Source organism: Buteo buteo, chromosome 11 (genome assembly GCF_964188355.1).
Source record: "Buteo buteo chromosome 11, bButBut1.hap1.1, whole genome shotgun sequence".
In the NCBI taxonomy this organism is placed as follows: domain Eukaryota; kingdom Metazoa; phylum Chordata; class Aves; order Accipitriformes; family Accipitridae; genus Buteo; species Buteo buteo.
In genome coordinates, this window is record NC_134181.1 from 1,711,128 (window position 1) to 1,724,221 (window position 13,094).

General features: G+C 50.8%; 1 protein-coding gene across 7 annotated transcripts in view; it reads left to right on the plus strand.

Moving 5' to 3' along the window:
- Positions 1–13,094, plus strand: part of ANKRD11 (ankyrin repeat domain containing 11) — a 159,902-nt gene that overhangs the window by 114,849 nt on the left and 31,959 nt on the right. For all 7 annotated transcript variants that reach the window (XM_075039789.1, XM_075039792.1, XM_075039793.1 and 4 more), the window contains one exon: positions 4,334–4,478. In XM_075039789.1, the coding sequence (XP_074895890.1) occupies positions 4,392–4,478 (87 nt within the window). In that variant the 5' untranslated portion in view covers positions 4,334–4,391. The remainder of the gene's footprint in view (positions 1–4,333; positions 4,479–13,094) is intronic.

Below are 13,094 nucleotides of genomic sequence, written 5' to 3' on the forward strand. Positions count from 1 at the left end.
GTCTTGGCGTTGGCTGGCTGGGGCTGAGAGCGGGCTCCGGCTGTGTACATCTGTGCCCGTCCTGATTTGCCCTTTGCCGGGAGCCCCGTCCTGGCTAACGGGTGCAACTGGTCCCGCACTGCCTCTCAGCCATCCCAGCGGGGCCAGGCATGGACCTAGCAGCACTGTCCTCCTCCTCCTCCTTCTGCAGCTCAGAGGGACAGATGACCCCCCCCCCCCAGTTTCCCTTCCCGTCCCTTTTGGGATCATTGCCTTTTGAGGTCCTCCACAGAAATGTTTGGTCTCAGTGTGTGGCTTTGGCTTGACATGCCCTGGGCGAAATAAAAAAAAAAAAAAGAAAAACAACAAAAACCAAACCATTTTTCACTGGTTCCTCGCCCCGGCAAGGAGAGAGGAGAGGATCTGGTCGAGCTCCCAAGAGTCCTCCTTCTCCACCCTCCAGGAGGGTGCTCTGGGTGCTCCATGGGGACCCTGACACCCCCCCATCTGCCAGCCCCTGCCATGGGGGGAGGCAGCGACCAGGAGGGTCCCCAGCCCAGGTGGGAGCAGGAACGGCCGCAGGGCTGCCCTTCTCCCTGCCGCACAGGGTGACCGGGCTGCGTGTCGTGTCCGCTTTTCCAGCTTTTTCCCTGCAGCCAAAGTCATGTGTGCGATACTCCGGGGGCTGGGACCACCGCAGCCTTCCCTGCCGGCACCTGGGGCTGCTGGCTGGAGTCAGCCGTCCCAAACTGGCGGGAGCTGCCGTGTCCAGGCTGGCCGAGTCCCGGGGCAGACTCCCCCTCTCCATAGCTTCTTTCCCAAGGGAGAGGCATGGGACCCGTGCCTTGCCAGCTGCAGAGGGGTGCTGCTGGCCAGGCCGAGGGGCTGGCGTGTTCGGGGAAGGCGGCGCGCGCAGCCAGGGCTGGCCGCTGGCCAGAGGTAAACAGCTCCTTTGTTTTCCCGGAGAAGTACGAGGGATTATATTCTGTTGAGCTCACTCGGTCTCCCACTTCTTATTGTGCGGCAGACATGTAATCATCTAGTTCAAGGAGCTTAGTTAATTGTTTACAAAATAGGAAGGGTGATGCTTGTCTCCTGGTAGGGAGGTGAGGTTGAGAGGGGTGTCGTGGAAAGGGGGTGGCTTGTCCAGCTCCCAGATTAGGAGGGATTGAAGCCAAATTGTAATTCTGCAGCCCTAGATTCATGGCTTTGAAATGCTCGCCCGTCGCTCCCACGAGCTGGGGATAGCTAGCTCTTCCAAACCGGGAATTTGTACCTCCCTTCTGACTCTTATTAAACGTGCTTAAAAATGAAACGAAGACTGCGAGCGTTGTTGGTAATTGTTGTGCAAATGTAATACTCCCTCCAAGCTGTTAAACAGGCCAGTGCTCTGTTTACATGGAGAGGCAGCCAGCTTTCCAAGTGTAATGAGTCAGCTAGATGAACAGAAGGGGCGCAGAATTAATCTGGCATCCGTCTGGCCTTTTCTCAGTTAAACAGGTTTTCGAAGCTCCACGTGAATAGGTACCTACCCCGGTTACAAACAGCCACAAAGACATCGGGAGTGGGCAGAATTTTTTTGAGAATAAATTGACAGTGTGCAGGCCATGAAACAGTTTTAGCAAGGCACTGGAAACGATGTGTTTTTAATTCTTGGCTGTTCATGGTTGGGAGCAGAGCATGCCCTGGTCCCAGCCATGCAGGTCTCTGCGCTCGTGACCAGCATAAGTGAAGCTGCTTGTTTTTAATATCCTTTGCAAAGTGCAAATAAATTTCCATCGCCCAGCACATCATCTGAATTTCCACTTCTTAGATTTGCAGTGAATATTGAAGTGAATCTGTTCAGGTGGCCGACTCTGTGTCCCCCGCACTGACCCAGTGCTCCTGCCGGCTCCTGCCTCCTCCCAGGCACATGCTCAGGCACTTGCTCATTTCTCCTGTATCTGCACCTTAATGAGCACCAGTAGGTGAAACTGAGGGGAAAAAATTCTTAAAACTTTATGAATTGGTTACCGAAGGCTGAGAGAATTAGGTTCTTGAGGCTGTAAATGGCTGAAGCTGCTTCTAGAGGAAGCAATTGCAGCACCTGGGACCCTGTCGATGTGCAACATCGAGGGGACACCTCGGGCTCTGGAGCAATGCCTGCTGTGGAGCATCACCAGCGCCAGGAGAGCCACGCTGCTGTGAAACGTGACATCTTGATAGCCGGTGAACCCCTGGCTGGGTGTGTGGGAACGCCGAGGCCAGAGCCACTCGCTCTTGGGTTCGGGTTTTTGCAAGCTCCAGCCTCTCTCTGCTGGTGCCGAGCGTGCCCGAGGACGGCTGAGCTGCCTTTTTAAGGTGCTATTTTCAGTCAGCCCTTGTGGTGCTTGAACTTTGGCACTTGGGCTGGGCTGCAGGCCCTTCAAATGATGAAGAGCAGAAATTTGGAGACACAGATTTCTGCAGTCGTTCCCTTGCTCTAACAGAAGATGTTCTTTTTCCATTTTCTCTTTATGGACATGCTAGGTTGGTATACTGAATTTTCTGTGCTTCCCCCTGTTTTTACTTCCCAGCTGCAGCGATGAGGAGGGCTAATCAGCCTGCTTGTGTCTTTGCCAGTTCAGGTCCTTTCCTGCTCTCACATCCAAAAGGAAAGGGCTGGGGGCTTCTGGCTGGGGGTCCCAAAACTCAGCACGGCACTTGGTCACCACATCAAGCAAGGGGACATGAAGAGGCCTCCATTCCTGAAGCCTCTGTCCCTAAACACAGGTAACCGTCCTCCTGTAGCCCAGGCGAAGGAGTTAGGGCAAAGGATTAAGCTGCATTGGAAAGCACAGTCTCCTGCTGAAAATGCCAGCGCCGGGGTGTCCTAGCACTGTCTGAGGCTGGTGCTTTGGTCTGGGAATTTTTGCTGCTGCAGGGCTGGGCTGGGGCCTCTGAATCCCCTTTTTTTTTTTTTTTTTTTTCTTCTTTCAAAAAACCCCAAAACCACAAACCAACCCAAAGGGCCCAAAAGCTTCTGAAGCATAAATGAAACATTATATTATGAAGGGATTTCCAGGGAACTTCTAAAATACAAGGCTGATGAAAGCACCGGACTAAGTGTTCCTCCAGCCCTTAACCTCCTGTCCTGCCCCAGCCACCCAGGCAAGATGGTGCTGGGCTCTCCTGGTGCTGCCCAGGACGCGGTTCAAGGTCCACACTGCTTCATCGCCTGGCCCTGAGCAGTCGGGAGGGTTTGGCTCCTCTCCTCCCCTCTGTTTTCTTTCTCTCTCCCCGCCCACAGAATTCCCATCTTGTGATGGAGCGCTGCATGACTTTGTTCCTGGACAATTTCCTGCAATTGTAGCTCTGCAGAAACCCAGCCGCTATTATAAGAAGTTAATGGGTGCAATGTGTAGTGTTGTCAGGTGGCAATTAGCTGGGGAAAGAGTTTTCAAATGGTGCCTGTTTATGCCGTTTCAGCGTAAGTACAACGAGACCTTTGCTGTAGGGATTGATGTGGGTCACTTCTCGGAGATATACTGTTGCACGGATGCTTTTTAGCCTCTGGTCTCAGGAGAGGAGATATTTTTGTTCACCTAAAAAGGCCTCGCCTGCTTTGGCTTCAGACGGTATTTCTGATCCCTGTTGCAGCTCATGCTTCGCTGTATTTCAGATGTCAGTTGTCTTTTCAGTCCTGTAACCAGGCAACACATGGCAGGAGCAGGGAGTGCTTTGTTATTCTCCAAATCGTCTCACCTAGGCCAAGGCACGGTGGCAGTGCCGGGCGGTGAGGAGCTCGTGGCAAACCGCTCCGGGAACGCTGTGACCCATTGGCGGTTTCTGGTCTAATCTCATAATGACAACGTGTTCAAAAAGTGCGTTTTATAAGTAGGTTTTGTAATTTAGTGATGTGTGTGTTGGTCCTGCAAGTGTCTGGGAATTCAGTGTGGCAAACTAGGGGAGCAGGGCTGTCCTTGCCCCAGACATGTACCCAGAGGGTCCATCCCCATGTCCCTGCTCTCTGGACGGAGCTGTAGCTGCAAGAAGCTTTATGTAGGCTTGCAGTGATGCTGTAGGTGAAGAACAGGAGGGATATTGCTCTCCGTTTGGGCATGATCCATTTTAGGCTATCCCTTGCACATGGAACAAGTCCTGTTCGCAGCTGCAGGTCCTAGCTTGCTTCCCATGCGAAAGGTGGCAGAAGCCAGCAGTGGTTTTGCCCGCTCTGATCTGCATGTGTGGCATTTGGAGGTGCTCGGCCATCCTGGTGTTGCTGTTGAAGAGTTCGGTGTGGGTTTATACCCATGGGAAGTGTCTTGCCTTTTTTCCCCCCAAGTGGAAAGATCCTTTTGAGATGTCTAACTTCTCTTTTCCTCTTTCTAAACAGACGGTTGATGATGAGGCGATGGCAGCATAAATGAAGATCAAGTAAGGAAGGCAGAACGATGCCCAAGGGTGGGTGTTCTAAAACACCACAGCCAGAAGATTTCTCTCTCAGCAACGACATGGTGGAGAAACAAACGGGGAAAAAGGTAGCGTGTTTGGTTCATTTGCCTTGCTTTAGGGATGCTGCCCCTTGTGCCTGATGTCTTCAAGCCGTGGCAGTACTGCATGTGGCAGGAGGTTGCTGTGGGCTGTTATCACTGGAATCAAATTTGTTTATTGCACTCTGCCAGCTGATGGGGTCCACTTTATTTCTCAGTGGCTGTAATACTTCCCGGGAAGTGCTGCGGCCGCATAGACCTGAGTCGGCCGGGCAATGGGGGGATGCTTTGGAAGATTGTCTTCTGCAAGTACTGTGCGTTTGTAAGATGTTCTGCAGTAAGCAATGGAAGGACCAAGTAATGTGGTGATCTCGCAAGCGCGTGCTGTGTGAGGGAGGAGTTTCTCCTCCTCCTCCTCCTCTGGCTGTAAATGCCGCGTCTGTGTCGGACTCGGCTGGTCTTGCTTCACGCAGAAGTCTGGGCTCTGAGTGTGGCCTGACCGGGACTCAGCGTGTGGGCTGCTCTGCTGAAATTGCTGCTTCTGGGGCTTTATTTGAGGCGTTTAGGTTTTGACTGGGCTTGAGGTGATGTTATTGAGATGAAACCTGAGTTTAAGGATATATAAGTTCATGTTTCTCCTCTTCATTCCCAGATTCTTGTTTTGCTCCAGACTTCAGCTCTGCCTCCTCTCATTCAGCTTTTTTTCATCCTTCTCAGTATCGGTAGTTTGCAGTAAACAGTTGTGCAGGAAGCTGTGTACAAATGTTACCTTTAAATAAAAATTAAAGCCTACATCCACTGTATTCTGCTAAGGAAACAAATATCATCCACTTCCCTTTCATCTCCTTGCTCCAGTTTCTCAGCATTCCCCCAGGAGTTTCTGCCAGGCCCCAGGAGCTGAAGCTGAGCTTTGCAAGCACCAGTGATGCTGTGTCTCTTGTTCTGTCACTTCCCCTGCAATCCCACCCGTGTTGATGATAGTAATTCCTCTTACGACTGAGATCATATTATTGACAAAATGAGGAAAATGACAAATAACCAATGCGAAAATCCCAGGCAGAAATTCGGTTATCAAGCATGCTGGTAGCATCTGCCCCGTTCCCCTTTCTGTGTCACCATACATGCACAGGTCTGGTTCAGGAGCCGTGCCGAGAGCCAGAGCATTGCCTCTGCACAGGTGCTTTGCCGGGACACAGCGTGGGACTGCTAGGAGGGGGGCAAAAACTGGGAGCAGGGGTGCTGGAGGTGAAACAGCTGCCCTGTTGCATTGGGAAGATACCAGCATTTACCCTGGCAAATGAGGCTGAGCCCAGCAGCACAGGATATGTAAATACGGGGTTTTGTCTGCGCTGTGTAAGAAGCTTAATGTTGGCGCAGGTGCTTCGGGAGGGAGAGGATCAGTTATAATATGAATCAGCGCCCATTTTATTTCATCCACTTGCGGCTGCTTAAAGGCTGCATGTTATTTACAGAGCAGGTTTGTTGAGCGGCGCTAGGGACGCCGGGAACTGGAGTTATCTCCCGCTGGCTAAATAACTAGGACACAAATAATTTTATGCTTCCCATTCAGAGGCATCAGCGCAGACCTGCGGAGAGTGGTATTGAGTAAGGATGGGGAAGAGCCTTTCTGCTCACTTAATTCTGGTCTTGTCAGCGGAGAAGAAACTTGCAGGCTCTTGTCCTCCGGGTCTGAGCTGAGATCCAGCCTAAGTGGCCGAAGGACATCGTGCAGCAAATTGCCCTGTTCCTAGTTAACTCTGGAGCGTGAGCTGGAGCAGTGACTCAGGGTAAAAGCACTTGGTCGTTAGACCTCCTCCTTCCAGACGCTGTTGTACCTGCCTGTCAAGCAAGCCACTGCTTTTAATTTATCTCGCCTTTGTCAACACTTTCAAAGGCCTGAGCCTGCGACTTGGCACACGCTTGCTGGCGGAGACTTGCTAGGGAAGGCAGAGAGCGGCTGCGGCAGAGCCCGAGCCGTGCCGCACGGAGGGACCCGCACCCACTGGGGCTGCCTGCCACGGTGCGTGCATAGGGCGAGCATGGCGAAGCGATAGCTGCGTTGCCACTGAAGTGTCTTCCTCTCGGTGTGACCTTAATGTCAATAGTTGTGTTAGCATTAAACAGGCTTTACATGTTTGGGCTCCGAAGCTCTAGCACTGGAGGCGAGTAACGGTGCAGGATGCTCGGCGGTCCTGGTGTTGCGGTGGGCTGAGAGCTGCAGGAAACGTGTGAGTTCTGCACTTGAACACGTTACAACCGGGCTCTCTGGGAGGCTGCCCTTTCTGCAGAGGGCTCGTGCTTTGTGGAAGAAGATGTGAGCTGCTGCCTTTCAGTTGTGGAGCTAATTATAAGAGGGAACTCCTAGCTCTCTGCTCCCTGCCCTTCCACAGGAGGGACGTATTAACTAGCGAGATGTCACTTGAGCTGGCGCAGCCACGAGAGCAAAGTGCTTTAAGGACTATGTCTCTGTTGCCCTCCGTGGCCGACAGCATTAGATGCTTCATCTGCTTTGCTGCTGTTGAGCGAGGAGCTGTTTCTCCCGGGGTTAGCAGAGGCAGCGGGGCGGATGGTCGGGCCCTGCCAGCCTTATATGGCTGCGCACAGCCTGCCCGGGGAGGGTGCTCAGCAGCCCCGGAGGCTCCTGGTTGAGTTCAGTCTGAAGGGTTTTGCAAAAATATGCATGCCATATATGAATAATTCTCCTTTCTGCTGTAGATCCACAGATCCCCACACCAGAAGCAGATTACTCATGACTTAGGCTGAGCAGAGCACCGCAGCAAGAATTGTATCAGTTGTCGAAACCATTTCCTGATGTGCCCGGGACCGCATGCTGCGTGGTTACAGCCTGTGCTCAGAGGCTGCAGCAGAGGATTTGTCGCTTTATGGGGAAATGCTCCCACTTGCATAGTCTAAATTGCATTTTTGCTGCAGTGGTTGAACTGACCACCAAGCAAAACGCACTTGACTCCCAGTTTTTGCTCGTAGGAGCTAGCAGAGGTGAAAAAAAAGCTTTTGCTTTTTCTCCTCCCTCTTCTCCCCAATTTCAGGAGAGGGAGCATAGTCCTTATTTCTCAGTTCTTCTTGAAGCTTGTTGGACTGTTAAGGCTTTCCTGCATCATACGAACGAGTGCTGGGCTGTGCATCCAGCGCAGAGCCATTTGCCGGGGCGTGAAACATGCAGAAGCACTGGGTGACTTAGATACTGAAGAGTTGATGTTTCAGTGAAGATAAGCAGCCCACAGTCATTGCAGGGTAGTATTTCTTACAAACCTCAACGCCTGAGGCACGCAGGAATGGGGCTTCAGTTCCAGTTGTCTCCATGCTTCAAATGTTTTATTGCAGCACTGATAATGACACAAATTCAGACTTTTTGAAACTTTGTGTGCATGTGTATGCATTGTACTCTGGCTTTGGAAAGGCTATAAGGGACCCAGATTTAGGGAATACTGGGGTTTGGTTTCCACCACTTCCCATGTGCTCTCTGGGTAAAATTCTGTCCATCCTTTTTTGCAATGCAGGGTACAAACGCTTCTCCTGCCCCTTCTCTTCCGCCTCTCCCAGCAGAGACCTGTTCAGGAAACGACACATTGCTGTCTGTACTAGTGCAGGGAAACTCCCGCTCTCACAGCTTGTCCTTTTTGCAGCGTGGGTTGTTTTGCCCACGGCAGGAGTTTGGTGTGCCAGCTTGGCATGGGGCATCGCCCGGAGGCATGGGTGTTGGAGCCCTTGGTCCTTCTGGGCTTCTCCTCCCAAGCTACTGGTGCCGGTTTTGTTCGTTGCTGCTTACTTTTTGCTAGCATTGCAACCTGAAATACTTTCAACTCATTTTGGAGAACAAAGGGCTTTGGGGATTTCCATCGCTGGTAATGCAAGTCTTTGCATAAGCGGCAGGTTTTGTTGGTGCTGAAGTGAAGGCACGGCTCGGGCGCAGCTCTCGGCGGGCGGTCGGAGGCAGTAGTTCAGAGTTTGTGTGTGGGCACTGATAGCACAGCCCTGCTGTGTGCAGCTCGTCGGACAGAGAGGAGGAGGAGGCTGCAGAAGCACGGCCCATCCTGTAAAGCAAGCTAGAGACTCGCTCAGCTCCTCTGCTGGAAATACAGATTTCTTTGCATGGGTTTGTAAGTGGTTCTGCCTTGCAGGATTTTGCATCGAAAAGAACTACGTGTTTGATTTTGCTCTGAGAACTGACATCTGGATAGTAAGCTGGCCTAGCTGGAGTTCTGCGTGAAGGTGAAAAGTGGCTTTTATCTGTGTATGTCATAAATGACCTGAGCAGACTGATATCAGGGTCTCTCTTGCTGATTAGAGATCTTTATCATGAAAAGAAGTCATCACAGATGCAGTTAAGCACTTCCAATCCATACGCTGCATGCGTGGCTTATATCGACGTAGCATCTCGTGTCAGGCAGCTGCTGGGGGCTGGTTCATGATCGGTTTGTGCTCCAAACCATGAGGGGTGATAGCAACTTGTGATGCATCTTTTAACTGTAGCAAGCGTAACTCGGGGTGGGTTCAGTTATTCACATAGTAAATCTTACTAAGAACATAACGTGGCAGTAGGGGATTTTTCCTGAAGTCATGGTCTGCCATCTCCCCTTTGCCGAAGCAGCTTTTATTAACACCTACAAAGGGGAACTTGTTTCTGTTGCTGAGCTCTCAACAGTACGCCCATTCCCCAAACTCCCTCTCTTACCCTCGGCAAGAGCTGTCCCAGCCTTCAAGAGCCCCAAGCCTGTCTTACAGATGTTCATACAAGTTTCTCTGCAGTGTCGATTAATGTGGATTTGTTCCTTTTGTGAAACCTGATTCAGATGAGTCTGAGCTTACTTTAAACATGAGAAAAACTAAAAATGCAAACAGCTTTTACTCGAGAAAACGACAACATTCTTCATTACAAAATTGGAAATAATTAGGGAAGTAAAGCTTAAAATAAGAAAATGAAAATGCACGTTACTTTCAGGAATATGACTCTCCAAGCTGGCTTAATTTCTCTGCGGTGGTTTCACTGCCAACTGCTGCAGGCATCCTCAGCAGGTCGCTGCTTTCCAGGGGGGAGTAAAGTTTGGATCTTCCGTGCTCCAATTAGTGTAAAAGGTTATCGTTGTGCTACTATACAAATTAATCTTCAGAGCAGTGCCGGGATTGCCGCCACTTCCTTCGTTCCTTGGTATTTAATTTTGCTGAACTTACTGGATTAGCAGCTCTGAGCGTTAGGGCGAATGCAAACGAGAAGCGTTGCCCGAGCGTGCCCGACGCTGGGGTTCACGCAGCTATTTCCATTTCCATGCTGGGCTCACCGTCTTGTCTGGGAAGGTTTTTTGCCCAATTCCTCTGTCTCTCCTCCAATACGGACCTTTTAACAACATTGCAACGACTTCCTAGAATAAGTTGCATTTTTACCTGTCCAGCACTTTTTCTTACTCCTGAGCGTGCAGACATCCCGTACTGGCATTAATACAACAGACGACTGACCTGACTTGCAGGCACCACAGCCCCCCTGCGCCTGCAGGTTCAGCCTATCGCACCACAGCAGCCAAGTCCAAAGATTAAGGGAATTTTAGAGAAGGTAGGTTTTAAACAAGCTGTCACCTATCATCGTTCGCTTTTAAGTGGGGTGCAAGAGCAGTGGCGCTGCCAGCTGATGCCCGGAGCTGGGTTGCCTGTGAGGCAGAGTGCTTTTTGGGTAGCAGAGGACGTGACATGATGGTTTTGCTCCAGCTGAAATCTATGTTAAGGTAACAAACAATGAAAAAATTGTATTTTTTGCCTTGAGCACAATTGACCTCTTGTTGGAGCTCTCATCATGAAACTGGTGTCTGGAAGAAATGCTGGGAGTGTAGGAAATCCCACTGCGGGGTGCCGGGGGCTCAGCCGCATCCTGCGCTGCTGCTGCGAGAGCAGGCAAAGAGTATCCTAGTACTGAAATACTGGGTGGAACAGCCTGCTGCTCGGAGGGTCCGGGCGAGGAAATTGCAGTACAGACAGTGAGTATGGCGCCTAATGTGCAGGGAAGTGTCATTTTTGAAGTGTCAGCTATGACTGATCCACCTTGGAGTCTTCTAGAAGTATCTTTCTTACCGATGACTGCCACCACTCAGTGCCGGCAAACCTGAGCCGCAGGTGTCGGGGCAGGAGAGGTGCAAATGCACTTTCAGAGCAGGAATTGGTGCTGGATTTCACCGGTGCTTTGCACCTGATCCCGTAGCTCCCTGACGGTGGAGCAGCTTGGATGCAACGTGTGCAGGTGTGCCCTTAAGCATGGGCAGCGGAGGAAGAGACATGCGCATGGTCTTCTCTGGTTTTATGCTCTTGTCCCAGGTCCTGACTTTCAAGGGTAAAATTCGTTGGGCTGATTGTTGTCTTGAAGCGCAGTTGAAGTTTTTGAGGGGAACGCTGGGGCCACGTCTCTGCAGTCGTTATACCCGGGGAAGACGGTGCTTTACCCCTCATGGACACAGCCTCTTGGACACTCGGCACTGATGCAGGGTTAGTGGGGTTTGAGCGTAGCATTGCTGTTCGAGCTTGTGTTAAACTGGGGAGGGAGAGGACAGACCAACGTACCTGCTTGCAACAAGATATTCCTGGGAGATGATGAGTGGTCCCTGGCCTTACTTACACATCTGAGCTGTTAGAACGGCAGCTGGCAATAGAAGTGGCATCGTTTGGTACTACAAACTGGTTTTGTTCACATCAGAAAAAAAAAACAAGACAAAAGGATTTAAATCCAGAGCATTTAAACGAAATGCTGGAGTGTTTATTTTGGCTGTTGTGACTTTGTCCCGTTGCTCCACTGACTCCTGTGCTGAGGAAGAGCTGTCAGCAGCTGCTCTCAAGCAGGGCTGCCCTTCTTCGGGCTCTGAACGTGCCTTGGCTCCCTCCAACCACAAGAGCCACTGTCAGATAGGTTTGTTTAGCTTGCTTTACCAAAAAAGGGATTCCCCCACCCATTTTTTCAGTCCTTGCCGGAGCGCGGGTGAGAGGGGCCGAGTACTGGGTGTGCAGCCGCAGGGCTGTCACGCTGCCCATCGTGAAGGGGACATGCAAACAGAACCCAGGGGTCTGGGTAAACGGTTTCTCTTTAATCTGCGGGTGAGGTCTGGTTGCCAGACAGAGACTCGGAAAGAGGAAGGAGCAGTGTACACAGTGACGACACGGTCTTGTGACTGCTGGCACAGGAGCCACCTGCCAGGGTGCTGAGTCTGATGCAGACAGCATGACTGGGCTTCTCTAAACAAGGGAATTTCTGTTAGATTTGCTTGTCTGAGTTTCCAGCGATGGTCTTGCATGATTTAATGTATTGAGATTCTTTTATTTAATCTAACTTTATATCTAAAGCTTAGGGTCTAGGTTTTGCTAGGTTATTGAAATCAGGTTTATCACAAAGCTTCTAGTTCTGGCCTTGTTTTTAGAGCAGTGGCACAGTTTTCCATCCAGAAGCGCTTGCTTAAAATAATACTGTTTCTCATATACAAAAAACACAAGTGCATGACTTCAGTCTGTATATATTCTCAGCATACTCAACTCCTGAAGTTTGAGTTATGTACCAGCTCTTGCTGGTCATGTGAAAAATCTTGCATGTCTCAATACTTGGTAACTTTGTCTTGCTCGCGATGTTTCTTCAAAATTTCTTCCTGCTGCTCGTACTGAGCAGTCCCCAGCGTCGCCTGCTTCACCTCACTGCACGTTAAAATCCAAACCAACCTGAATAAATGAGACTGGTACAAAGCAGGCATAGGTCTGCCTCTCTGAGAAAGCAGTGAATGCTGAGCCAGCATCTGCATTGCTTTCCATGCTTTTATGCAGTACTGGTAGGTTTGTTCTCAAGGTAGTGTCTCCTCTTAAAATCCCAGTAGAAACCTGCAAGTGAGAGGGACACTTAAATGTTCAGTCACTGGGAATGCCTTGGCTGGTGTTTGCACATAGTTGGGACTTAAAGTTGATCAACCCCAAAACCCAGATCTGGGGGAGAGCGAGATTTGCTGGGGCTGCTGGAACTGCTGCTTCGCTGCTGGACGTTGCTGCTGTTGGACCCGTTGCCCTGTGATGGAGGCAATTGCGGGAGCGCAGGCAGAGCTGGGAACAGATCGAGATTTTTGCTGTTGGATGGAGAGTGCTGCCTGTGGATACAGGCAGAGCTGTACTGGCCTTTCTGGTACAAATCTTTACGCTGACTGTACAATGCAGACCTTCTAAGTGCATTTGGCTGCAGTGCTGATCCTGTAAATGGTCAGTAATGTTAGCAGACTTACTGGCTGCCAGAATATTCTCCAGAATAGCATGTTAGCATGTAGGCTGAAATAGTAATGCTGTATTCTTGCACTAGAAATACCGCAGGCCCCAAGGAGAAGCCCTCAGCTCTCCACGTTGAACCAAGGGCTTTAATGCTGACTTTTTTTTGTGTGTCCCCCAGGCATGCTCTGTGCGCTCCCCTGCATTCCGCTTCTGCTTGGGATCAGGAAACCACTCCCAAATGATGGGGGTGGTTGCGTGTGGAAATCCTTGGGTTCCCCCACCCCAGTCCGCCTTCCCCCTGTGCTCGCAGCCGGGCACATCCCCAGCCATGTGCAAGGCATTGGCTCCAGTTTTCACGTGAATTGGTTGCAGGTTTAGCACCATGCAGCAGCTTTGGTTGGCCTTGCGCTTCTTGAGTGATATTTTAGCTTG